This window comes from Telopea speciosissima, chromosome 1 (assembly GCF_018873765.1).
Source record: "Telopea speciosissima isolate NSW1024214 ecotype Mountain lineage chromosome 1, Tspe_v1, whole genome shotgun sequence".
Lineage (NCBI taxonomy): Eukaryota > Viridiplantae > Streptophyta > Magnoliopsida > Proteales > Proteaceae > Telopea > Telopea speciosissima.
This window is the reverse complement of record NC_057916.1, coordinates 15,694,456-15,722,266: the sequence shown is the minus strand read 5'-3', so window position 1 is coordinate 15,722,266 and position 27,811 is coordinate 15,694,456. Positions and strand designations below refer to the sequence as shown.

Here is a 27,811-nt window from a genome sequence, read left to right as displayed (position 1 = left end):
GTTGGAATCTTCCATGGTTTAGATAAAAGAAGCTCCTGATTGGCTGATGTTACCGTGCTTATCTGGTAAAGTCTGGATTATTGTATCCAGGACCTGGGATAATGTAAACCCAGATTCCAAAGCCCTAATTCAGGTCGGTATGGGTCACTATGAGTGATAAAGACTCAAAATAATAAGGATAGTGGCAATTTTGTAAATTTAGAAACAGTTTAGGACCCTTTTAGAAGAAGTAAACATAAACTGGGACATAAAAGTAATTAAATCAGGACTGGGGACTTTTCTGGAAGTTTTAAATGAGAACTAGACATAGTTATAACAGAGTTTAGGAAGGAGACCCTTTAAGGTAAATGACAGAACTATGCCTTTCTTTGTAAATACTGGAAGTTGGTCATCCCCTAGGTCTCGACTTGAACAATCCAACGATAACCCAAGTACCATAGTTGTTAAGGTGTCGCCTAGGCGTCCAGGCTCCTTGGTCAACTTGGTCACCTAGACGGGTGCCTTGGACGCCTAGCCCGCCTAATTGCTGTTGCCTCTATTTTGGACCCTCTACATCGCCTTGGATCGCCTAGTTACCGTGACAACTATGAACCCAACCTCGTTTCTGGTAAGGAAACTCGCTCAATACGAAGTCAATCCAGCTGAAACTCTAGGATTAGATTCCTAACTCTAAACTCTCATAGTCCAACCAACAATCATTGCATTCAACAATCTGAAAAGTAATAAAAATTTCCTGAAACTGAACCTGGTGAAAGTCTCAGATCTGGTCCTGGTCGCAGGGTTTTATCTCATAGCAGACAGAGGTATAGGAGTGCCTTATGTGTGTATATATGTCAACCTACCCCAAAATTTCAGGCCAAATCCTAAGCCCTAAGCCTGAAACTTTAAGTTTTTGAACTCTAAAGTTTCAGGGCAAATCGAATGAACACCAGGGAGTTTGAACTCAAAGTTTGGGACCGCAAATACCGCCAGAACAGGGTACAGCAGATAATGTTTTAAGATTTAAGCAGAAGGAAGAAAATAGAAAGGAGGAACAATAAGAAGATAGGGACATCAAACCTTGATAGAAGAAAAGGATTAGTTGGGAGTTGCGCAGAGATGAAGAGGAAGAGATAGCAGTGTCGGACAACCAGTCCATGCAAGGCGCAGCAGCAGATTCTCAAGAAAAATTCAATATTTCTATTCCAAAAACTGAGAATTTCGATGGGATTGTTCACATATATAACAGAAAAAGTAAGTTTCCTAATCATTTCCTTCAAAAGAAAAAAATAATAAAAAGAAGAAAAAAGGGCATACCCAGTTGATGAGGCTCCGCCACTGCAGGGTCTGGGGAGGGTCATAGTGTATGCAGCTGATGCAGATTTATCACCAAACTGGAATTCTTTGCTTCGGAATAAGTCTAGGGTTGGGTTATCTACATGTTGGGCCTTTGATCCTATGACTTTCCATTGTGATAGGTCACTTTTATGGACCTAAAGTATGGGTAATAGGGTTGCATACAGGTTTAACTGTTTTAATTAGTTTTATTTTTATGTAATTAGTGGTCATGTAAATCCTTAGTTTTATTTTTATGTAATTAGTGGTCTTGTGATCACTTAAGTGATCATGTGACTTGGTTAAGTGGTCATGTGACTATTTAATTTTCATGTAAGTTGGGCTGGATTAGGACTCTATAATTCCAGCCATGTTTTGAGTCTATTTCCTTCAGTATTTCAGTTTCCTAGTCAGTCTAGGTTAGCTAATAGTTTATGGATTGGGTTGGGCCTCTCCTTTTTAGTGTAGAAGTCTATTTTTGAGTCTTTACATAAGGTTGTAAGGGGGGCAAGCATTGGACACGAATTATGATTAACAAAAAGCTTTTTGCTGCTCTTCTTCTCCATTGAAGATTTTTGTCTTGTGTTTGATCAAGACTGGTGAGATTGGTGTTTGATCCAATCATCACCTTGCAGTGTGAAGCCAGGGTGGTTCGTTCAAGCTCTCTTTGTTCTTCAACATTGTTCAAATTCTGATTTTTCAAGGGTTGTTCATTCAAATAAGATGCTGCCCAAATACTGCTTCAACAACAGTAAGTTTGAATCAGCCCAAACTCTAGCCATTCTTCTTCTAATCCTCTAAACATCCCAAACCCTAAATTCCCCTTAGTTTTATTGTTTTTCCCAAATCCTAAAATCATCAAAGACCATTCCAGGCATTAAAACAGTCCCATATTTGGATCGAAAGCTTCTCTGCCCCCTTGGAGGACTCGATCCAAGTTGCAGCCCTAACTAACCACTCTAACCCTAGAAACCCCACTCACTTCACTTTCCAAAAACCCAAAACCCTAGACTTCTAACCTTGCTGCCGATTCATTCCAGCCTACTTCCATTCATCAAAACGTAACGTAACTTTCACTGGAAGACTTCCCAACATCAACTTGACCTAATGTTACCATCAAACCCTAACCCTAATTCCACCAAAAACACCTATTTGACCTAGCCAAACTACTCTGTTGATAGCAGATCCTGGTTATTGGCTTCTAGTTGGATTCCTACCAATCTAGGTCTACATTAGCAGCTTTACCCCCACTTCGCGGAGAGGCTGTTCCTAACTTGAACCCACAACCACTACGTTGCAATGGAGCAACCTTATCGTTGCACCAGGGTCCGCCCTCTAAATCATATCCTAAAACTAAAACTGAATCGAATTCAAACTTTCTCTTATGATTCCTATCATTGGCTAACAAACACACACAAAAAAAAAAGAAAATCAAATTACAAAGATACCCCAATAGAAGATAAATTCCTCTAAGTGCTCATATTTGACCAAAACCCCAACTTGTAAAAGATAAATTCCTCTAAATGCCCCTATTGGACCAAAATCCAAACTTGGACCTGGTTCTTCTCGGCCTGGGTTTCCAGACTGGGTCAAGTCAGTCCAACCATGAGAGTGCTAGTGCATATCATGGGATGAAGTCCCACCTTTACCTTTCGATAGTAGAGCCATGATCTGGCCCTCTAAAGCCTAGTAAATTAAGAGTGGGATGAGGAAATAGTGCTTTTGATTGAACAATTATTTTCTCTAGTCTGTTCTTTGATGCACATCAGTTTGAAGGCTGTATACAATAATTAGAAGATATACTGATGTGTGACAAAAAATGCAAACAATAGTACTTTTTATTTGATAAATAAAACTGTATTACTTTCTGATTAAAGTGCAGGTGCCATATGTGTGTATATAGAAGAATTGTTACTTTAGGAAAAAAAGAGAGGCTAGAATGCTAATTGATGTGCTGACAAGGAAAACTCTGTGCATATATCCCTAGAGATCTTGTGTTTTTGTGAATATCCACATCGAATAATAATCCATTGTTCAGTTTGTGGTCCAGATTTGACATTCTTAGATTGGAAAAAAAGAGAGGCTCGAATGCTAATTGTTGTGTTTTAATCTTAGAACTTCCATGTTCAATGAATGTTTGTTTGGACCAATGAGTTCTGAACACTTCATAAAATATTTATCAAAAGTCTCATGTCTCATCATATGAGGCATTGAATTCAATTTATTGTTTACTACTTTACTGCACCTATTTTTCTTCCGTCTCTATTGTCTCTGTATGTGTGGAGTGACAACATGTCATCTTGCCTGCCTAGGCCTGGCTTGTATTTAGGCACAACAGGTGAAGGCTTGGGCTTTTCATAGCAGTCCTAGTCTGGCTGAATCCAACTTGGATAAGGTCCATCGAAATTGGGGCTGGGCCTAGGCTTCACACATAAAGACTGGCAAGAACATGGCTCGATATATATATATATATATATATTAATATGGGTCCTACCCTTAACCATGCCTGGTGACATGTGAAAGGAATCCAAACCAATGTCACCTGTAAAATGTCATCCCAAAATGAATAAGAAAGTGACCGATGCTTGAAAGCCTATCCCAAAGCTCGAGCTGTTATGTAAGCTCAACTTGGCTGGACCAAGGCTTTGCCAAGCCTGTATAAGGGGAGGCTTAGGCTTGTGTCTTAGGCATGAAGTCTGGGCCATGTTTGGCCTGGGCTTGGCATTAGGCCCTCATACCCTATGCTAGGTTCGACCGTTCAACATGACAAATTGCCACCTCTATCTATGTTTCTTCCACAAGAGATGGTAAAACCGCTTATCCCAAAAGCTCGAGCCGTTATGTAAGGGCCACAACAATGTATATCAACACACAACACCACCTCCCCACACTTTCAGGCTCACTCACATGGCTCCACATGTGACATCATCATGTGGCACGAAGGAGGCACAATGTGTAGGGGCACAACATGTCAACAACACATAACACAAACCCCTCACACTTACTAGGGATCAAACATCCGACCTCCTGGTTCTGATACCATGCAATAGTTTCAGATCTAGAACAACCAACAATAACTGCTAGAAGAAGAAAGGAAGAAGAGAGAACCAAGAGAGAGGAGAGAAGAGAATATGAAGAAAAACTAGTGCTACCGATTGGAGAGAATATGTTATCTCCAATCGTTAGTGGTAGTGTGTGTTATATCAAAACAAAATATTAGAATTACAAGTATGCCCCCATAACTAACATAACACATATAAAACCCCAATAAGAAGGAATATTACAAAAACACCCCTACAGTACCAGCACTAATGTCTTAACACGAGAGGCTCTGCCCCTGCTTTTCAGTTGATCAATTCTCTACGTACGGTACTGGGTGCTAAATTCAGGTAAACTCCTGTATAGTACATCTTTGTTTCTCTTTCATTTTCACCTGCCAGTGTCTTTATTGTGTGCTGTATTTGCTTTTTTGGAAGGATTTGTTTGTTTAGAGATTTGCATGTGGTTTGCTGCACTTCTACTTAATTTTGCATTTATCCTTAAATTTGCGAGACACAATTGCCTTTTCTCCAAAAGGTACTCCTTGAATATCAGTGACATCTGAATACTTCATGGCTTCTCTTATTCTTCCTAGGTTAGACGCCTTTTGTGCTCAGCAAGACCTGTCGCCATCCAAACATCTACAAATCCTAGTGCCTCTGATCAGGACCATCAACAGGTGCATAGAGCATTTGTTTCTTTGATGAATGCTACACTGCGGTTACTTTTCTTTTTACTAAATTGTTTGCCTGGTGGAATATTTCTGATCTATAAGGATTAATGCTCTTCCAAGTAGCTGTTTAAGAATAATATCTTTGACTTTATCACTTTTAGTTGATATTTTGTAAAATATGAAATCATGAGTTTTTCCTGAGAACTAAAAGTACACATGTGATGAAAATACAATGTCACGTCTCAGTAATTAAGCTTGTTTTTGAGTCCTTATTCTTATGGATGCAATGATATGAGATACATGAAAATAGAGAACCTTTGATTTCTAGCCTGGGCTGCGATGAGGAGTTTCACTTAAGCAATTGAATGGTGTTTTTCTATCTTCTTTGATACTCAGCTCAACTATATGGGGACGGCTACACTAAACCTGTTACACCCTTTAACTCTACTCAAGGCCATAAGCGTTATTAGCCTAAGCCATGCTTGTCTTTTCTCACCACTCAGCCAAAGTCATGTTAGACCTGCCCTTGGAATTTTTAGCTCCTCCAGTCTAACTATATCACTGTTCCTTACCACATTTAGAGGCCTTCATTGCATGTGTCCATGTCACCTCAAATAACTCTCTCAACTTATCCAATTGTTTAGAAATGAAATGAGTGAACCACCAAAAGTGAAGTAACAACTCACATATTTATCGAGGACTTCATCCTTCTCAACATCCTAGCACGATGGCTTTCCTTCTCCGACTACCTGATCACCTTTCCTTTCCGGCCACCTGCACTTTCCGGTAACCTGCTTGCGGACAGAATGTCTTCCCCTTCTCTCCCCCCAATCCCCGACCCTCCCTCTGGCCCTGACCTTCCTTCTGAACCACCCTGTTGGAACTCCCTCTTCTCTATCCCTAACAGCTCCTCCCCCTCGACTGAAGGTCTCCCTCTACATTTTGTAGCTCCTTTAGTTGTGGGATCTTCCTAATGTGCCGTTTGCTCCCCTGATGTCTTAGACGATGAAGCTAAAATCTGGGAATCCTGCTTAGTGGGCCACTTCCTAGGATCCAGACCCTCCTTTCACATTGTCAAATCCTCCCTTTCCCGGCAATGGAAAACCCTTGGCTCTCTTGATCTCTATTTGCTAGATAACGGATTTTTCATTTTCAAGTTCTTTGTCGAAAATGACAAAAATCGTGTTCTTGAGGGTGGGCCATGGCAAGTAGGAAGGAAGCCAATCTTTCTACGCCAGTGGTATCGTCACTTGCAGCTCCGCAATGTTGACCTCTCCTCCATCCCTCTTTGGGTGTCGCTCCCTGGGCTCCCTCTTCACTTCTGGTGCACTGAAGGACTTAGTGCTGTTGGTTCGGTGCTGGGGAAACCTCTGTTCTCTGATATGCGAACTATGAGGAAGCTGCGACTGGCATACGCTCACATTTCCGTTGAAGTTTCTGCTGATGAACTTCTGCCAACGTTTATCACTGTGAACGATGGGGACGATCATACTTTCGAGCAGGAAGTTCATTTCGATTGGAAGCCTCCCCAATGTTCATTCTGCAAGAAATTTGGGCATGAATCATCCCTCTGTGAGCCAACTACCACTTCCCACCCATCGGAGATTGGCCAAGAGCAAAGTACTGAGTTCCCCCAACGCTCGGAACTTCCCCATCTCAGGGGTTGTACTAGGTCGAGAGCTCACCGGCACCGGAAGGTTCAGGCAGTAAACCAGGGCAGCATTCTTGGTTCACCCCCTTTGTCCATTGGGAAAAACCGCTTTGCAGCTCTGCGAGATGACATCCCTACGGATACTGGCCCTTACACAGAGCAGAACATCAACTCTGCTGTCCCTCGAAGTCGCTCTCGCATGTCTTCGCTGGCTGGAGATGACTGTGCTGCTATCTTTGTGGCAGAACCTCCTACAGACTCTACGTTGTCAGCTTTGCAGGCCCTGCAACTTGATCCTGGTCAGCTTCCCTGTGAGTCTTCTGCGGAGGATCTCACCTCCCCTCTGGTTTGCCCCCCTTCTTCCCTGCTTTCCTCTTCGCTTCCCGATAGTTCCCTTTCCAATGTTAATCCTCTTTCTTCACCTTTGATAGACCTAGCCTCTCCTTTGTCTCTTTCTCCTCCACCCATCACTGAATTACCCATTATGCCCCCCACTAAAAAAAGCAAATCCAAAAAGGACAAGAAAGAGAAAGAGAAAAAACAAAAAAAGTCATCCCTCTCTGGGCCCCACCCCTCTCACTCGCCCAACTCTTCACCTAACCTTTCCGGGTCGGGTAACCGTTTACCTGATCCAGCACCCATTGCTAACTCCTCTCCTCTTTCGTCCCAACCTGAGCCCCTTCTTGGCGCTAATACCTGTATCTCCCCTGTTCCTTTGGTCTCTGCAAAATCGAAAACCCTTGCCTCCTCTTATAACCATAGGCATCGTAGCTCATCTGCTTCTCGCAGTGCTAGTGTTTTGTCCCGACTCATTGGGACTGAGTTGCAATCCTTAAATCCTCAATGAATCTTGGCATCTTGTGGAATACTTGGGGTCTCAATTCCCCTTGTAAACACGCTGCTGTTCGCTCCCATATTCGACTTCTCCATGCCACTTTTTGCTGCTTGCTTGAGACTCATGTCAAAGAGCCAAATGCTCCTAGAATTTCAAATTCCATTGCCCCTGGCTGGTCCTTTCTATCCAACTACTCCCATCATCCTGATGGCTGTATTTGGATACTCTGGGATCCCTCTAAAATCAAAATTTCTCTGGTCTTCTCTTCAGCCCAATTCATCCATCTAAGCTTCTTTGATAGCTTAAACCAATTCTCCTTTTTCTTCACTGTTCTGTGCTGAGACATGATCTTTGGTCAGACCTTCGTAACCTTGCTGGCCTCACTGACTCTCTCCCTTGGGGTATTGGTGGTGACTTTAATGTTATTAGATATGGTTATGAAAAACAGGGAGGTGACCACTTGGACCTTGACTCAATGGGTGCTTTCAACGATTGCATAGATGACTTGAGTTTGGATGATCTCAGATGGACGGGTCCCCCTTTCTCCTGGAGCAATAAAAGGGCTGGTCCTGCTAGAATAGCCTGCAAGTTGGATTGGATTTTAGTAAATGAATCCTGGCTGAATTCCTTTCCTTCCTCCTCTGCCAATTTTGACACCCCTGGTATATCTGATCACAGCCCCATAGCTCTATCCATTCAGCCTTATAACTCCTTTGGCCCCAAACCTTTTAAATACTTTGACATGTGGTCTAACCACAGTCAAGGATGCTTGGGACAAGCCTGTCCAAGCTTTCTCCTCCCCCCTTCTAGCCTTGGCTAGGAAGCTCAGGAATGTGAAAACTGCTCTCAAAACCTGGAATTTCAGCACCTTTGGAAATGTCTCCCAAAATGTAAAGGACTGTCAGAATAAGCTTGCAAATATTCAACTTCAAATCCAACTGGACAATCTCAATACCCAATTGGCTACTGATGAGAAAGCTGCTGCCCTTGATTTATCTCTGCTCCTCAACCAAGAAGAAAGTTTCCTGAAGCAAAAGTCCAGGATCAAGTGGCTTGAACTTGGGGATTCCAATTCAGCTTATTTTCATCGATCCTTGAAATCAAGAACCAACCACAACTCCATAATTCAGCTTGTTGCTCCTGATGGCTCTCCAGTTACTACTGTGAATGGCATCAAAGATATGGCTGTGCACTACTTCAAGAATCTCTTCTCGGGTCCTTTGGATGAAGTTGATCATATCCCTGATAATGTGCTCAACGAGTTCATTCCAAATGATCTCATTCAGTCTTTTAGTGCCATTCCAAATGAGGAGGAAATTATTGCTGCAATTCACTCCACCAAGCTGAATCGAGCTCCTGGACCAGATGGATTCAGCATGGGGTTTTTCTTAGCAGCTTGGGATATCATCAAGGATGATCTTATCAAAGCAATCACTAGTTTTTTCTTCAACCCCAGCCAGATCACTGAGGTGAATCACACTTTTCTTTGCCTCATTCCAAAGAAGGAAGGAGCCTCTGTGATGACTGATTTCAGACCCATTGCCCTTTGCAACCTGATCTACAAATTCATAGCTAAGATCCTTGCTTCCGGGCTCAAGAAAGTGGTGGATCTATTAGTCAGTGAGATTCAGTCTGCCTTTATCCCAGGTAGAAGTATTTGTGACAATATTCTCCTATGTAATGAGATTGTCAGAGGATTTGATAGGAAAAACCATTCCCTGGCTGCTCTTATGAAGATTGACATACACAAAGCCTTCGACTCTTTGAGATGGGATTTTATAGCAAAAGTCTTGAACAAAATGAGGTTTCTAGTAGCTTTCATTCATTGGATTCATTGTTGCATCTCCACTCCTAAGTTCTCAGTTCTTATTAATGGCAGCCCAGCAGGCTATTTTGGCTCCACTGTAGGGGTACGACAAGGCTGTCCTCTTTCTCCCTACCTCTTCACCTTAGCTCTGGAATTCCTATCCAGGGAAATTCAGCTTTGTACTGATCAGAATCTTATTTCTCCCATTCCCAAATGCAAAGCCCTCAAGCTTTCCCATTTGGCTTTTGCTAATGATCTCATGATCTTCTCCAAGGCCTCCATCACCTCTTTTGAGTCCATCATGAACTGTTTGCAGCACTTTCAAGCTTTATCAGGGCTTCACATCAATCCCCTCAAGTCCCTTCTCTTCCTAGCTGGGGTCCCGGATGATATTGTTAGTTATTTGTCCAGAATACCGTAGGGGTATTCTGGACCTTTCTTCTTTCTTAGTTGTGTTTATTATTTCGTTTTAGTCCCACATTGATTTTGTAATCTTTTTTATTCATTCATTATGATTATAAATAGAAGTGCTTGGTGATCACATTAATTATCCAAGTCTTACCGTAATTCAGTCCTCTCTACATGGTATCAGAGCAGAATTCGAATTAGGGCCACCCATCATTAAATCTCGATCTCTCTTCTCTCTCCATCTCTCTCGGATTTCTCCTCTCCTTTCTCTCTCTTCTCCCTTGTTCTCTATTATCATATAGGGCAGCACTGATGAGGTGATCATACGATCCAGTTGCTGCCCCCATTACCTCATGAATGATATTTAATTCTTCTCGATAAAACCAGCCATTGCAGCCTGTGGAAATTGGAGCTTCAGTTTTTTTTTTTTTTTGGGATTGCTTCTACTACTCATACAAGGAATCAACTCCACTTTTGAAGACCACAACCTGCCGGCAGTATTCCCTATTGGTTCAAGTTCTTATCTCAGTTTTTATAGCACTGTTTGAAGACCTCCTAGGATCGATCTTCATCAAATCAGGGTTTTTTCAAAAACCCTGACAATTGTCGATCTAGGGGATTGGGCTCTCTATTAGTTCTGATTTTTTGCATGCTTCTTCTCCACTTATAAGGAGTCATTCGAATGCTATTTGGGCCTCCACAGTTGGTTTTTTGTGAAGACTCCTTGAGATCGATTTCACCATCATCAGGGTTTTTTTCAAAACCCTGACAACTATCGATCTTAGGGATTGCTGCTGATTATTGGATCCTTTTTTTGAGGGTTATTTCCTCCATTATAAGGGCTATATTGACTTCAGTTGGGGTTATAATTCTGCAGTTTGGTGCCTTCTTATTCCCTTCATCGATCTCAACAAATCAGGGTTTTTTTCAAAACCCTGACCAATATCGATATAGGGATCCTACCTTGCTGCTGTTTATGATTTTTTAGGGGCTCATTCAGCCTAGTATTTGAAGACATTAGTGGACTTCTCTGCTGCCAGTATGGGTGATTCAGCCAACTCCACAGCTACTTTGGATCATGATGGCAACAAGAAGACAGAATATCACAGTTTTCCACCTAACCTTATTAAACTGGATGGCTCAAATTACCTTCTATGGTCCAGATCAGCCTCCTTTGCCATTGCTGGTCGTGGTCTCACCGACCATATTGATGGCACTAGTGTAAAACCCAGTGATAAGGGCCCTGCTCAGACTAAGTGGCTTGCCAATAATGGTGTTCTCATGTCATACCTAATAGGCTCTATGACTTCAGAGTTACAGCATAATTTTCTTCTTCTAAATACTGCCGGCCAGATTTGGGATGCTTGCAGGGAAACCTACGGGCAGCTTGGCAATGATGCCCAAGTTTATGAACTTCGACAAAAGGTACTTCACACTACTCAGGGAGATTTTTCTGTTTCCAAACACCATGCTACTCTCCGCAGTCTATGGCAACAGTTGGACCACTTCTCTGATTTTCACCTTACTACAGTTGATGACATTGCTTCCTATAGGAAACATGTGGATAAGATTAGGGTCTATGATTTTCTACCTGGTTTGAATGTGGAATATGATCCCATTCGTGTTCAAGTGTTGGGCCATAAGCCTTTTCCCACACTTGAACAATCTTATGCATTGGTTTCATCTGAGGAGAACCGTAGGGCTGCCATGTTGCACCCTCCTATCACTGACAGATCTGCTCTCAAGGTTGCTGCTACTCCCACTCCTGTACTTAGTTACACTGCTTCTCTTGGTGATTCTACTACAGGGACTGTTGTTTGTGAGCACTGTCACAAATCATATCACACCAAGGAGAAGTGCTGGAAACTTCATGGGAAACCAACTGACTTTGAAGCAAAAAGGGCTGCCAAAACCAAGACAAAGATAAAGACCAAGGCTCATCAGACTGAGACTATTACTACAACCCCTACTATTGATACTTGTCTATCCCAGGATGATCTACAGGTACTCCTACGTATGCTGAGGTCTTCCGCTGCTACTGCCTCTGCTACATCTGCTACTACCAATTCTTCTGCTCATTCAGGTTCACACTTTGCCCGGTCAGGTATTCCTTTTGGAGGTCATTGTGCTTCTGTAGCCTCCCATCCTTGGATCATAGATTCTGGGGCTACAGATCATATAACCAGTTCCTCTAGTTTGTTTCATAGATATTCTCCTACTTCTGGGAAGGACAAGGTCAAGGTAGCGGATGGTTCCCTTTCATCTATTTCTGGAAAGGGAATCATCAACTGCACTTCCTCTCTTCCATTAACTTCTGTTTTGCATATTCCTAATTTTATTACTAACCTTCTTTCCATTAGTAGTATTACTCGTGATCTTAACTGCAAAGTTACTTTCTTTCCTTCTCATTGTGTGTTTCAGGATCTGGCCTCTGGGAAGACGATTGAATTGGGTAAAGTGCACGGTGGGCTATACCTGCTTGATGATGGTCGCTTCTCTCCACCACCATTACCTTCTCCACTATACCAGAACTCCATGATCTCTTCTGAACTCTACCAGTGGCACTCTAGGTTAGGTCACCGCCCTTTTGGAATTTTAACACATTTCTTTCCTAGTTTGGTCACCCTATATACTAAGGATGACTTTTTTTGTGAGGCGTGTGTTCTGGCCAAACAGACAAGTTCAAATTATCCTATTTCAAATAAAAAAAGTTCTTGTTTTTAGTTAGTGCATTCTGATGTTTAGGGCCCTAATCGTAAACCCTCTATTTTTGGCCATCGGTGGTTTGTATCTTTCATTGATTGTCATTCTAGGAACACATGGGTCTATCTCTTGGACACAAAAAATCAAGTTTTTTCATGCTTTCAACACTTTCATAAAATGGTCCAAACTCAGTTCCAGGCTACTCTCAAAATATTGAGAAGTGATAATAGAACAGAGTATAAAGAATCACAATTTCAAAAATATTTGGCTGACCGTGGAATCATTCATCAGACTAGTTGTGTTGATACCCCTGCCCAGAATGGTGTGGCAGAAAGGAAAAACCGCCACTTGTTAGAAATGGCCAGAGCATTAATGTTTGCGAGGAATGTCCCGTCTCAATATTGGGGGGATGCGGTTCTCACGGCAGCCTATCTCATCAATAGGCTGCCATCTCGGGTCCTTCACTCCCGTAGCCCCTCTGATATTTTGATTGGTAATTCCTCCTTTATTGTGCCTCCCAAGGTGTTTGGTTGTGTGTGTTATGCTAGAGATACCAAATCTCCAGGCAAACTTGAACCTCGGGGGCTCCGTTGTATTTTCTTGGGTTATTCTCCAATCCAGAAAGGCTATAAATGCTACCATCCCCCTTCCCGCCGTACCATGGTTAGTATGGATGTTATTTTCCATGAGTCCATTTCTTATTATTCTTCGCCACCTCTTCAGGGGGAGAGTGCTGGTGAAGATGTGGCTTTCGAAATTCCTTTACCTGAGGTGCCTTTGGCTGTTGCCCAACCATCTTTACCACCCACGGCTGCTGCCCAGCCCTTTTTGGATGCTGCCCATCCTACTTTGGAGACTGCCCAACAACCTCTGGCTGTTCCTCCCTCACTTAATGGGAATCCTTTACAGGGGGAGACCATAGACAATAGTGTTGTTAATATTCCTATTCAGGGGGAGCTGACTCCAGTCCAGAGAACTATTGGTGAATTTTAGAAGAGAATTGACAACTCCAACATGATCACCTATACAAGGGGCAGATCCACCGTAGGGCGCCAGCATCCCACTGTAGCACCAGCACCCATCCAATCGCGCCCAGCATACGATGCTACATCTCCTGGTAATCCATCTCCTTCCGACCTACCTATTACACTTCACAAAGGTATTAGACTTGCAGACTTTACATCCCATATCTCATTTTGTTTCTTATAACTCTCTTTCTCCCTCTTTTCATGCATTTGTATCTTCTCTTTCCTCTATCTCGATTCCTAGAAATTGGCAGGAAGCATCTACAAATGGAAAGTGGAAGGCAGCAATGTTGGAAGAAATGAGAGCACTACACAAAAATAATACGTGGGATATTGTGGCTCTTCCTCCAGGGAAAAAACCAGTGGGATGTAGATGGGTCTTCGTGGTTAAACAAAAAGCTGATGGCTCGGTGGATAGGTATAAGGCACGTTTGGTTGCAAAGGGGTTTACTCAGACTTATGGAGTTGACTATCAGGAGACCTTTACACTAGTGGCAAAGCTCAACACCGTTAGGGTGTTATTATCTTGTGCTGCAAATCTTAGGTGGGATCTTCAGCAGTTAGATGTCAAAAATGCCTTCCTCCATGGAGAGCTTGAGGATGAGGTATATATGGACATTCCACCAGGTTTTTCTGATGACAGGACTAAGGGTAGGGTTTGTAAATTGAAGCGTGCCCTTTATGGTTTGAAGCGATCGCTAGGGCCTGGTTTGGCGATTTCATAAGGCTATGATTTCAGCGAGGTTACAAGCAGAGCAATGCGGATCACACTTTGTTTATCAGACAGCTTGGTAACAAGGTTACTCTTCTCATAGTCTATGTGGATGATATTGTGGTCACGGGTAATGATGATGCTACAATCAGGGATTTGAAAATTCTTCTTGGCCGTGAGTTTGAGGTTAAAGATCTTGGTCCCTTAAAATATTTTCTAGGGATAGAAGTTGCTCGATCTTCAAAGGGCATCTTTCTTTCTCAAAGAAAATTTGTCCTTGATCTATTGACTGAGACAGGGCTACTTGGCTGTCATCCTTCAGATACTCCTATGGAAGCTACTACAAAACTTAGGGAGAAAGAGGGTGAGCTTGTTGTGACAAGGGTGCTTATCGGTTAGTTAGTGGCAAACTAATCTACCTTTCTCACACACGCCCGACATTGTTGTTCTTGTAAGTTTGGTGAGTCGGTTAATGCATGATCCCTATTCCTCTCGGATGGATACGATCAGTCGTATTTTGAGGTATTTGAAGTACGCTCCAGGAAAAGGAATCCTTTTATCTCCCAATGGTCACGTGAAGATTGAAGCCTATACTGATGCCGATTGGGTTGGTTCTCCTGACAGAAAATCTATCTCTGGCTACTGTTCCTTGGTGGGTGGGAACCTTGTCACATGGCGTAGCAAAAAGCAAAATGTTGTGGCAAGGTCTAGTGCTGAAGCCGAGTTCCGCGCAATGGCACAAGGAATTTCTGAACTTCTGTGGCTTAGAGGATTATTGCAGGATATTGGTGTTGCTGTCTGTTTTCCAATGATGCTTTATTGTGACAATAAAGCAGCCATTAGCATTGCTCATTACCCTGTCCAGCATGATCGTACTAAACATGTGGAGGTTGACCGACATTTCATCAAGGAGAAGCTTGAAGCTGGCCTCGTTTGTGTTCCCTTTGTGAAGTCTACTGATCAGCTAGCTGATGTGTTTACTAAGGGATTGAGTAGCAAGCTGTTTCATCCTATCTTAGTCAAGTTGGGCATGCATGATATATATGCTCCAACTTGAGGGGGAGTGTTAGTTATATGTCCAGAATACTGGACCTTTCTCTTAGTTGTGTTTATTATTTCGTTTTAGTCCCACATTGATTTTGTAATCTTTTTTATTCATTCATTATGATTATAAATAGAAGTGCTTGGTGATCACATTGATTATCCAAGTCTTACCCTAATTCAGTCCTCTCTACAGATATCAAGTCTACTTTGAAGGATACATGTGGCTTCAGTGTTAGTCAGTTCCCAGTGAAATATTTGGGCCTTCCTTTGATCCCGGCAAGATTATCGGCTCATCATTGCACTCTTATGCTGGATCTTATCAGGAAGCGGCTTCAACTTTGGAAGGGCAAGCTTCTCTCCTATGTAGGCCACTTGGTACTTGTCAGGTCTGTTCTCCTAGCCTCCTACATCTACTGGTCTGGTATCTATGGCCTGCCCCAGTCCACCATTCAGACTTTGGAGTCCCTCATGCCTTCTTTCCTTTAGAAAGGCACTGATGCTACGCGATTCCTCCGGTCTATCAGTTGGAACTTGGTTTGTCATCCTTTAGAGGAAGGAGGATTGGGAATTAGAAGGATCAAAGATGTGAATTCTGCTGGCATTATCAAACTTCTTTGGAAGATTGTGTCTAAGGCCAAAAGTATTTGGGTGGATTGGATATATTCTGGTCTTCTCCGCTCTAACTCTATTTGGTCTGTCCACATACCTTTAGATGCTTCTTGGACCTGGCGCAAGATTCTTGAGAATAGAGCTTTGATTCTTGGATCTATACACTCTCACATTGGTAATGTGAACTCCACCCTGCTCTGGTTGGATCACTGGCACCCTATGGGCATTCTGCTCCACCAGGTCACCCTTAGAATGATATATGACTCAAGGCTGCCTAGAAATGCCTTGGTGGCTGATATTCTAAATGATGATGGTTGGGATCCCCCTGACTCCACTACCCCTACCCTCACTTCTATCTGGGCTCTTCTTCCTTCAGTTTCCAGAAGACCTTTCAATAGGGATGACTGTGTCTCTTTGATGCCTAGCAATTCCGGAAAGTTCAGCACTAAATCAGCTTGGGACCTTGTTAGAACTAGCATCCCGCTTGTTCCTTGGAGGAAACTTGTCTGGTACAAGCACCACATTCCTCGGCACAGCTTCACGGTCTGGAGAGTCTTCTCCAGCTGCCTCCCAACGCAAGCTTTTCTTAGACACCGGCACATCATGGTCTCCCCCAACTGTGGCTTTTGTTGGAATGGAATTGAAGACACAAATCATCTCTTCTTTGGCTGCCCCTTCACCTGCTCTATATGGAAGGGTATCCTTTCCAAATGCTGGCCTAGAAACAGGAGGATCCTTCCTTTTGATCGTGAATGGATTTGGGTTGATGTGACTTTTGGTGGCTCTACTCTTTGTGATATGATTGGGAGAATGGCTTTCTTGGCGGCTATCAACCACATTTGGATGGAGCGAAATCTTCGGAAATGGACCTCCAAATCTAGATCTACCAACCAGATTTGGGATTCCATCTCCTTCGAAATCAAAACTAAAATTAGTTTAGTTGCTCCCTCTACTTGTATTGACACCCCAAGGAACAGACTCATTGTTGTATCCTGGGGTCTTTCTTCTATCACCCTTATGCCAGTGGGCTCCACTGTTTGAGCCTCTTCTGCTGGTTCTTGTTTCTTCCCTCCTATTTGAGGGCTGCTTTTTAGTAATGAAATTTTTATTCACCCAAAAAAAAACTCTCTCAACTTAACCCTTAGTGAAGCTACTCCTAAATTACCTCTAATGTGTTTATACCTTGTTTTATCTTTTCTGATTTTACCACGTATACATTTCAACATCCTCATCACTTCACTAATTTTGCTCATGTGTTGTTTCATTATTGGCCAACCTTCAGCTTCATACATCATTGCTAGTTTGATAACCTTCCCAGAAAAAATCAACATTAATTTTTAGTGGGATTTGTCGATCCCACGATACTCCAAAACTGAGAACAATGAGGAAATCCACATCAATAGCAGGATATGGACAACCATTCCTCTTCTACATTTATATCATTTATCAGTTATCCAGCGCTCTCAAGGTTTCATATTTACGTGAAAATATTTTGAAATCTACTCAAACTTCCCTTTCTACAAGGGTACTGAAATTAAGGGTTATAAAAAAATTACAGTTTGCCAAAAGTTTGTTGGAATTGAAAATGTTGTGGCTGGATCTTTGTTAAAATTCGTTTTTTTGGGTGAATAAAAGAATTCATTACCAAGGAAAGAAAGAAAAACAAGAGCCTGGGGGGGGAACAACAGCCCACAGCTAAACAAAGCTATCGGCTAGAGGCTGCTGAAGCAGAAAAAGAAACATTTGGAACACCCCAGGAGACAACAATAAGCCTGTTCCTTGGGGTGTCAGCACAAAAAGAGCGGGGAGCTGACAAAAGTTTGGAGGAAATTTCGAAATAAATGGAATCCCAAATCTGAAGAAAAGACCTAGAGTTGGAGGTCCATTTCCTGATATTTCTCTCCATCCATATATGGTTAATGGCAGAGCAAATAGAGGTGCCTCCAAAGGTCATATCTACCCAAATCCATTCTCTAGAGAAAGGCAAGATTCTTCTTTGAGCAGGCCAGCACTTAGAAAGGACGCCCTTCCAGATGGCTTTAGAGGCAGGGCACTCAAAGAACAGATGATCAGAGTCTTCATTGTTGTTCCAACAAAGACAGCAAGCACTGGAAACTTGTATGTGGAGCCTGAGCAGGAAAGCTTGGGTAGGAAGGCAGTTGGTGAAGACTCTCCAGGTCGTGAAACAATGCCTAGGGATGTGATGCTTGAACCAAAGAAGCTTCCTCCAACTAGCCACTGAGCCTTTGAAGAGAATAAGGTTCCAAGCAGCCTTGGAAGAGAAGATCCTCGAGCCGTCTGCTGTCCAGAGGACACAATCTCCCCTAGAAGGCAACCTTCTTTGGATGGACCGAAGATCATTCCAAAGGAGCGAGAGAGGCTGCGAAGAGGTAGGGGGAGGGGCCCAATCATTGTGCTGAAGGATGTCCGCAACCAGAGCCATCCGATGAAGACCTGAGGCATTGATCGTCCTTGGGGTGACAAGATGCAGAAGGATACCTTTAGGGTGCCAGTGATCCAACCAAAGGGATGTAGAGAGTCCATCTCCAATGTGGGATTGGATGTAAGGGAGCACAAAGTGACGGTATTCCAAGATCTTGCGCTAGACCCAGGAAGCATCAGAGGAGGCGGAAGTAGTCCAAATGGAGTCATGCCGAAGGGGTCCTGAATAAACCCAATCCACCCAAATGCTTTTCTGATGAGAAGCTAACTTCCAGATCAGCTTGAGAATACCAGCCTTGTTGACTTCTTTGATTCTTCTAATGCCAAGACCTCCCTCCTTTTTTGGGAGACACACAGAAGCCCAAGACTTGGGGTGGAGGAATCTGGAAGATTCAGCTCCCTTCCAAAGAAAAGAGGCCAGCAAAGATTCCAAGGCCTTTATCGTAGCTTGCGGGAGACCATAGATTCCGGTCCAATAGATATAAGAAGCCTCCAAGACAGATCTGATAAGGACCAGCCTACCTGCATAAGATAACAGCTTTCCTTTCCACAGTTGGAGTCTTTTCCTCATGTGGCCTAACATGGGAAAAGTTATAATCAGTACAACAAAGAAGAAAGGAAGAACAAGAAGAAGAAGAAGGAAGAAAGTAGAGAACAAAAGAAAAAGGGCCATCTGTATGGCTTGACTGGGTTCATCTTACCATTAGAGCAGCATGTTTATTTATAATATAAACTTTGAATAATTACAAGGACAATAACCCTGATAGCAACTAAGGACAGCAGTTACGAAGAATTACAAATAACATCTTGAGTGGCAAAATATAATTACAAAATATCCCAACACTATATTCTCAACACTCCCCCTCAAGCTGGAACATATCTATCCTAGGCTCCAACTTGGAACAACAAGGATAGACGTAATCAGAAGAATCCAACTTGAACAGATATAACCATAGAACTATAGAAGCCAGTAGTCAGCTAAAACTCCTTCATCCAATCGTAATATAATCATAAGCACATCAGACATCAGTACAACAGTAAAGAAAAATCTTCATGTTAAATAAATTCAGACAGCAACGAGCAAAATAAGTGGCAAAGAATACCAACCGCAAGCCAAAATATCATAGCAACAACAACAACAACATCATAAGCCCTTCTCAAGGAACGCAAGTAGTAATCTTCACAAGGAAGACAAATAAAAGAGCAGCATAGGTTGCTGTGAACCACAGGTAACAACATAAGGTTGCTGTGAACTACAAGAAATAGTAACATCATAAGGTAGCTGCAAACCCCAATAACACAGCTAGTAATCTTGTTGCTGCAAACCACAAGTAAACGATCTTCATAAGAAAACATGTTGCTGATGACACGAGTAGATAGTAATCTTCAATCTCCTCCTCACGTATACAAATAATGCAGGGGAGACAACAAAGAAGAACACGTCATCGTATTGCAGTAACAAACAGCTTCAGCTGCATATAAATTACATAACCAAGAACAGCCGTAGAGAATATGCATTCTTCTGACGAAATCAGGTCTTGTAGATACAACAACAACTCAGCCTTATCCCAACTACATGGGGTCGGCTACATGAATCCCATTTCTCCAATCAGCTCTATTCATAGCCATACAAGTCTCCAGTCCTAAGCTATACATGTCTTTCCTCACCACCTCTTCTATGGTTATTTTAGGCCTACCTCTAAGTATATTAGCTCTTTCAATTTGAAATAAATCACTTCTCCAGATTGGAGCATCCAAGGGCCTCTGTTGCACATGTCCATGCCACCTAAGATGAGTTCTCTCAACTTATCATGAATAGGGGCAACACCCAAGTTTGCTCTAATTTGTTCGTTGTTTATTTTATCTTTTCTAGTTTTACTACTCATCCACTGGAACATCCTCATTTCTGCCACATTAAGTTTGTTTCAATGTGTTTTCTTTACTGCCCAATGTATAAATGCCCTATAAAATTTTCCTTTGAGTTTTAAGGGATGTCGATCATACAACACCCGGAAGCACTCCTCCATTTCATCCACCCTACTTGTCCTCTAGAATATGTACAAGTGCATGCATGCTGTTGACAGTATTTTTTTTTTTTTTTGGGATGAATAAAAATTTAAATTACGAAGCAAGGAGAAGGAATATACAAGCCCAAGGGCAAACGACTGAAGCTAAGGGCTAGCTAGGGCGCAAAATGGAAAGAGGAAGACCTCAGGAGACAACAATGAGCCTGTTCCTTGGGGTATCCTTAATATCCGAGAGGGGGAGGGAACTAACTTTAGATGAGACGTCATAAAAGATGGCATTCCAAATCTTGTCAAAAGAGCGGAGTTGGACGTCCATCTTCTAAGGTTGCGTTCCATCCAAATGTGGGAGATAGCACAAAAGGCAAGCTTGCCAACCGAATCACAAATTGTCTTACCTCCAAATGTCATATCTATCCAAACCCATTCTCTGTAGAGAGGAAGAGGGCTATGGCGATTAGGCCAACAATTCCGAAGAACATGGGTCCAGATGGAGGAAGCAAAAGGGCAAGAGAAGAATAGGTGATCTGCATCTTCAATCCCATTCCAATAGAGGCAGCAGCTGGGGGAGACCGGAGACCTGCATATGGCGGTGAATGAGGAAGGCCTGAGCGGGGAGGCAGTTTGCTAGGGCACGCCAAGCGGTGAGACTGTGGCGAGGGATGTGCCCTTTAAACCAGACAACTTTGTGCCAAGGACAGGGGGTCCCTCTATGTCTAACCATATCCCAAGTGGAGTGGGAACTGAAGCTGCCCAAGGGGGAAGGGAGCCACAAGATGGTGTCACCTCTACCTCGGTGGCCAGGGGGGATAGGGGGGAGGGAGCTCCAAAGGTCTGCCAGGGGAGGGGGGAGGGAGGAGGGGACCAACAACCTCTGGTGATGATGGAGGCAACTAAGGAAGATCTGTCCAATCCAGAGGAGTAAATGTCACGGGGGCTGACAAGGGTAGACAGAACACCTGAGGGGTGCCAATTGTCCAGCCAAAGGTAGAGAGAACACCTGCTGTTGACAGTATTAGTAACAGTAAGTTCATGGATTAATGTGAGGTAAGAGAGACCCCAAGCTAAACTCTCGACCATAGACTTTGAAATTGAAACCCTAAACCAAAACCAAAATGCTATACTCTAGACCTTAAAACTTCAATCCAAAACTCTGAACCATAAGTGTGGAACTTTAGTTGATAAATGATAGTTTTGTTGTTTCTTATTCGAAATTGTTATAAGTTGTTTCTTATGTTGTTATGGTAGCTGTGAAAGTATGGATTTTTTATATTAAGGTAAGACTTTGTGTGCAAAATTGTTCTATTGGATAATTCTGTGTTTTTGTTATACCTGCACCATGAAAACTTCTTACTGCCTGTTATGAAGCCCTTTGCTCTGGATTTCATTTTGCTTCTTGAATTTTTGTTTCTTCCTGATTGCCATATGTAGGCTCAGCTATGGCAGCTAGCCCAAAGGACCACAGCTCTTCCTCTTGGACGTGGTGCATTTACTCTTGCTACCACCTGCACTCTTTTGACAGAGGTACTGCCCCCTTGGGCTCTTACAAATTTAATTGAATCCCTAAAGTATAGTTCTTGCCATCCCTCTAACGAGATTCTACTGATACTTTGTAGGCATTTTTAGTCCCAAAGCTTAATTTGTCAGGTCGATTGCCAGCCCAACAGAATGCAACTGTATGTTCTTTTTAATATCATTTACTAGTTAATTATTGATTTTTGTTTCCTTTATAATCATCTATGCTTAACATTTTACAAGCTTTTGTTTTTCCAGCGTGAAATATTTTCTCCTAAAACTTTTCTTGTGGATTGTAGTTGTTTGTTTCTAATGTTTAAATTTTAAAGAGAATGAATACTAATAATTTATTTTTTCTGTTAGAAGGAAGGTATTTTTCATTTGTGTTCCAACTCAGAGCTTGTTTCTTCTTGTTTAATCATTCCTTTAACAGTTAATTAACTTGGTCAGAGCTCTGATTACTTCAAGACCAATTTATTGTGTTTACGTGGTAATTGATAAAATAAAGAATGCGTTTGCAAACCGCATAGAGGTGAAAAATCTCAGAAAATATTCCCGCTGGTGAGTTCTTTGGAGATTGGAGGTCCATAATTTTTCTAAGGGAGGTGGTATCTAGGCCCGTAAGTGAGGCAGTTGCATCAGAATATGATCCAGTATGGACTATGGAGGCTTAGGCGTAAGCTTGGGAGGCCCACAAGGTTCTGGTGACAGTTCAATGGGCTGAAAAGAAGCTTTGAGTAGTTATTGTTATAAATTAGGCCTTTTTATTTTCTAGGGTTTTATGTAATGAGCCTAATTTATAAGTCCGTAATGTGGGGGGTGAAGTTAGCAGATGGGATTAGTAGTTAAGTCACAAGTGTTTAATGAGTTAGATTAGGGTACTTAATAGATTGTAAGAGTTCTGTTTTGAGTCTATTTACTTTAAAGCAGTGTGTGAGAATGATTAGGAGTCCTTTTATGAGTCATTTTAGAAAACTTAAATTTAAAAGGTTTTATGTATTTGTACACCTCATCGATTTGGACATGTTTTGAGTAAAGAATTTTGAGTTTTTCAAGAGCTTTGGAGTTGTTGAGCTGTGCGTATGGGATTGATATTCCAGATCTGATCTCCCTCCTTTCTAATTTTGTTCATCTTTCTTCTCAGGTTTTATCTTTCCTCCCTTTTCTCTTCTATTATTTTCCTACTTATTATAACTTCTTCAAAGCTGAGTTTCTGAATCTGCTTTCTGCCAGGAATTTTCTGGTTTTAATTATTTATTTACACTCTTAACTGAATCCTGTTTTGAACCCTAACTATCCAACAATTCAGCTCTTGAGTTTTCCTACTTCCAGTAGGTTAACTCCTTATCTTTGAATCTAGCCATCAGAATTACATCATATTTCACAGACCTGTTCTACCTGTTAATTCGAGCATTCGACCTAAATTGCAGGGTGATCAGAATTGATTTGATTGAGTTATCAAATTTCTCCTAATCTTGTTTTGTTCCTTTTTCCTTGCGATCCTGCCTTAAGCTGATCTCCTACTGGATCTCACTGGTTCAGGATTAGTTGTGCGTTAGTAAATCTGTGGCAGCCTCCCCTGTAAGGGTTTGTTTTTAGTTTTCTCTGGACAAATAGGAGTAGTTGTGCATTAGTAAATCTGTGGCAGCCTTCCTTGGAAGGCTTTGTTTTTAGTTTTCTCTAGACAAATAGGAGAAGGGGATTCTATTGGGCTGAAACCATCAATTGAGAGCTGATGGCACTTAGAGCTGGAATATTGTTGCTGGTTAGAAAGGGATACACTTAGATTACAGAGGGAGGCTTTTCAATGGATGGTGGACCCATTGCAAGCACATATTTTTCCTTGTTTCTGAAATGCAATTGTAGTTCTAGTGAATCCTGAAACTGCTAATGAGGTGGCTGATAATCAGGCAAACGAGAGGTTGTTCACCCAAGATTATGTTTCAGAGATGTTCCGTTTTGATTGTTTTATTCTTCTTGTAGGTGAACTTCTGTGTATTGGGTTCTATAGAAGCCTTTGTGCATAGTCTCCTGGTTGAGGTTTTTTATTGTTGTTTTAGCGGTACCTTGTTCCTCTATTTCTCTATGATCAATAATAACAAAAAAAGTTTTAATAATATATATACATATATTTATATATTTGGACAAGCAATGATTTTATTGCTGAAGAAGGAAGATGCATAATAGTGTGAAGATGGGATAGACCTCTAAGGCCTAAGCTCCATATCACACATACTCTTAATCAATATCAACCATGAGCCCAATCACAGAGGAATATTGAAAACATAATCGTGGTTTCTAAAACCTCTTGTTTTACCAAAATATCTAGCACTTCATTAGCTGTCCTTGGTTTCCACTGGAATATAAGATGCATATGAAATGCCAAACATTGAATTGGCATTATTTAACTCTACATCTATCGTATTACATTTGTTGAATCATCCTCTGCAATTGGGTTAATGATTTATTATTCTATTTTACCTCTGACGTGCTTGTAGTATAATATTCTTTTCCCCTTCTGTGCATTCCCCCAACATTGCAAGTTCTTTATTTTCATGTTTGTGGTGACAATAATTTCCCCCTCAACAGGTTAATCTAGATCCTAACATTAGGAACATTCAAGAACTTAGATCTTGGCCGGAGTTTCACAATGCTGTGGCAGCTGGGTTGAGGCTGGCTCCCTTTCAGGTTTGTTCTTACTTTTCTATACAGTAATAGAGGTAATTCTGCCTGTATCTATGCTTGACTTGATCATTTTGTTGTTGTGTTGATATGCTTTATTGTGGCCCTTAACAGCTTGAGTTTTTAGGATAAGTGGTTGTAACATGGTATTACACCATGAAGGTAAGGTGTTCGATCCCTGGGAAGTGTGAGGGGTTTGTGCTGAGTTGTTGTGCCCCTTGGTTCCACGTGATGGTGTCATGTGCAGAGTGGTGTGTGTGTGGGCCTGCCAAGGTTTTGGAACTCGGTTTCACCCCTGGTTTTGCCAGGCCACAAAACCGAGATATACTGAGATCTTGTGCTGAGATATCGGCGAGATCTTGTACTTTTTCCCGTCTCAACTCGATGGTGGGTTTCGATGGCCATATGGCCAAGATAGGTCCTGAAACTTGACATCCACCATATTTTAGGCCTTCTAAACACAGTGGAAACATTAGTATTTACAAATTCAAACCCAAAATGGTAGTTTGACTTCAGCCCTAGGTTGATAGTCTACGGCGTATGTGAGGTCTACCCTAGGCTAAGCCACACAATATTTAGAACTCGCATAATTAAAGTAGAGGTGTAAAATTACTTTAATAAGCATTAGGAATTAAAATACATCAAACCATAAACCATTTAAGCATTAGACATCATATTCATATTTAATACTCATATTTTATAATCATATATGGTTATGGTTCGACGGTTTGTTAATAACTGTTAGAAACTTGGAAAGAAAGTAAAAGACATAGATTAAACAAATACAAATATAAGTGTGTAACAAGTCCTATCATTTGAGAGTGGCTAGTACTAAAACGAGTGGCTGAAGGTAAAACAGATATTTTTCACTATTTTGTTCATGTTTCTATGAAAAAAAATGATCGGTGGACATTGTATCACATATAATAAATACATAATCAACAAACAAGCATTGATCATGATTCTATGAAAAAAATTATTTTTGAGATGAATAACCTTATAGTGTTCTTGAGAAGAAAACCAACTCCCTCTCTTGATGTTGAAGCTTGAATGTTGAATCCACAGGCTTTAATCTTCACTTAGTGGTGAGATTTGCCAAAAAAATCCACCAAAGTTGCGTTTTCCCTTCACAAATCACAACAGACCGAGATTGGTGAGAGGAGGTGAGATTTTAACTTTCGGCTCAAAATCTTGCCGAGCAGGGAGGTTTTATAAGTTCTAAGTTGGTATGGTTCGCATCGAGACCAAGATATAGGTCGAGATCTCGGCGGGGATATTTTATGTTTTTGGTATCATATATGGTTTCGTCTCGAGAGCTGCCGAAACCGAGAAAATAGCAAGATCTCATTGAGATCTTGTACCATGGGGCCTGCACATGTGTGTGTGTGGGGGGGGGGGTTGTTGTGTGTTGATATGTATTGTTGTGGCTGATGTAGGTCGATGGAAGTTAAAGAGAAGGAAGAGCCAACAACAGACAGTCCTGAACCCTCATTGAGCCAGCCTTGGAAAGCCCCTTGTGGCTTAAGTCTTAGGTCCAATTAATGAGCCAGGTTTGGGCCCATTAAGGGTCCCCTTTAAGTGACTTGCATGGAAGTCTCTTAAGTAGTTCTGTGTTTTAGTTTTGTTTCTATTTTGCTAGGTAACTACAAGACATTTTTTTTCTATCCAGTTTCTTTTTTGAAGATGTAACTAGAAGTAGGAATATATTAGGATAGTTTATATTTTTATTAGATTGCTAGCTTGTAGGAGATTCCCTCTCCATGCAAGGGAGGTTTGATTGAAGCTAATAATAAAAAGAAGGCCTGTATTACAGGCCCCCACAATTTGGAGTATTGAAGAAAGCTTGGCTTTGTGTGTTTCTGTGAGATGCAGTTATGGTGAGAGACTTAAGGTTAGTGCAAGGTTCTAAATCTCGGGTTTCGACCAGCCCGAAACCGAGATATGGTCGAAACCTGGTAATTTTTTCCAGCCAACTCGAGACTCTGGTTTCGAGGCCCAGAAATGATTTTTTAGGTCTGATTTTTTTGTATACAGCCTATTTTTGAAATTCTAAACACAATGCATGAACTATTTTCACAAAAAAAGCATTCAAAATGTTACGTGTGGTTATTGACCCAAGTTTACTAGTGTACGCTGAAGGATACACTAAATCTAGTATTAGAAATACTTAGTTCACATAAAGTTAAAAGTACATGAACACTGAATAATACATGTTATCCAAATTCTAAATACTATATATAAATTTCAACAAATTCTACCATGTATTCAACAATGTTGTACAAAAATTTTAATATATAGGTAGAAAACACTATTACCTTTGAGAAGAGAGGTTTAAATACTGGATTAAGAGAGTTGATGTAGCTTGTAGATGCACCAAATGAAGAAACCCACACTTTTGAGCCAAACTCCCACTCCCTGTGTCGAAACCACCGAGACAGTATGTGTTTCGATCGAAACTTGTCATTTTAATATGCCGGTTTGGGTTGGTTCAACTGGTTTTGATCGAAACCAGTCGAAACCAACCAAAACCCTGTACTTTTTAAACTCCCTGCTTAACTCGTCTCGGTTTCTTGCAAAACTGAGATATGTCGGTGGTTTCGACCAAGATCTCTTTCCATGGGTTAGTGAGATACTGACCAAGACCATAGGTGAGTGGACTTGGTCATATCCCTCTTCTTCCTTCCATTTCTTTTATATCCCTTCTTCTTCCTTCTATTTTGTTTTCCTTCTCCTTCTATCATGGCTGCTACTGTTCTCTATTTTATTTTCAATTTTCTTTACTGGTAATACCAACAATGTCGAGGATATCCTATATTGAAGAGCTTCAGAACATACCTGCTGTAGCTTTATACAGGTTTATTGTGTCTTGGTGTTGGGTTCATAGTACTAGGTTTCGGTTTCGACTGAAACCGAAAATTCGGTCGAAACATGTATTTTTTTTTTTCTTCCAAGTTTCAATGGTTGGTTTCGGGTGCCAAATGGCCAAATTTGGTCCTGAAACTTCTAGGACATCCTATTTTAGGCCCACTAAACATTGTGGAACCCTTAGTTTTTAAAAAATCACACCCAAAATGGTAGTTTGACTTCGGATCCTAGGTTGGTAGTGTACAGTGTGTACATTCTTTAATATGACCTATTCCACACATCGTTTAGTACTAGAAATAGAAAATGAAATCCGGCTCCGTGAAGTCATAGACTGGGTTACAATGTGCAACATATTAATTTGAATGCCAACCACCTAATATTTATCCTTTGTTTTTTTTTTTGGCAAAAATGAGTTTTTGGGAAAACTAATATACCTCCAACTTTGGATCTTTGCACAAATCTT

The 27,811-nt window shown here is 41.5% G+C and overlaps 1 protein-coding gene and 1 long non-coding RNA gene across 3 annotated transcripts in view; one reads left to right on the top strand and one right to left on the bottom strand.

Moving 5' to 3' along the window:
• Positions 1 to 27,811, top strand: part of LOC122671564 (anaphase-promoting complex subunit 1) — a 141,386-nt gene that overhangs the window by 57,096 nt on the left and 56,479 nt on the right. For both annotated transcript variants that reach the window (XM_043868871.1, XM_043868864.1), the window contains exons 13-16: positions 4,949 to 5,032; positions 21,718 to 21,810; positions 21,903 to 21,962; positions 24,391 to 24,489. In XM_043868871.1, the coding sequence (XP_043724806.1) occupies positions 4,949 to 5,032; positions 21,718 to 21,810; positions 21,903 to 21,962; positions 24,391 to 24,489 (336 nt within the window). The remainder of the gene's footprint in view (positions 1 to 4,948; positions 5,033 to 21,717; positions 21,811 to 21,902; positions 21,963 to 24,390; positions 24,490 to 27,811) is intronic.
• LOC122671578 lies at positions 5,564 to 17,328 on the bottom strand. Its single transcript, XR_006334365.1, has 2 exons — positions 16,934 to 17,328; positions 5,564 to 5,644 (listed from the first exon to the last, which is right to left on the bottom strand). It is a non-coding gene; the product is annotated as an uncharacterized LOC122671578 (long non-coding RNA).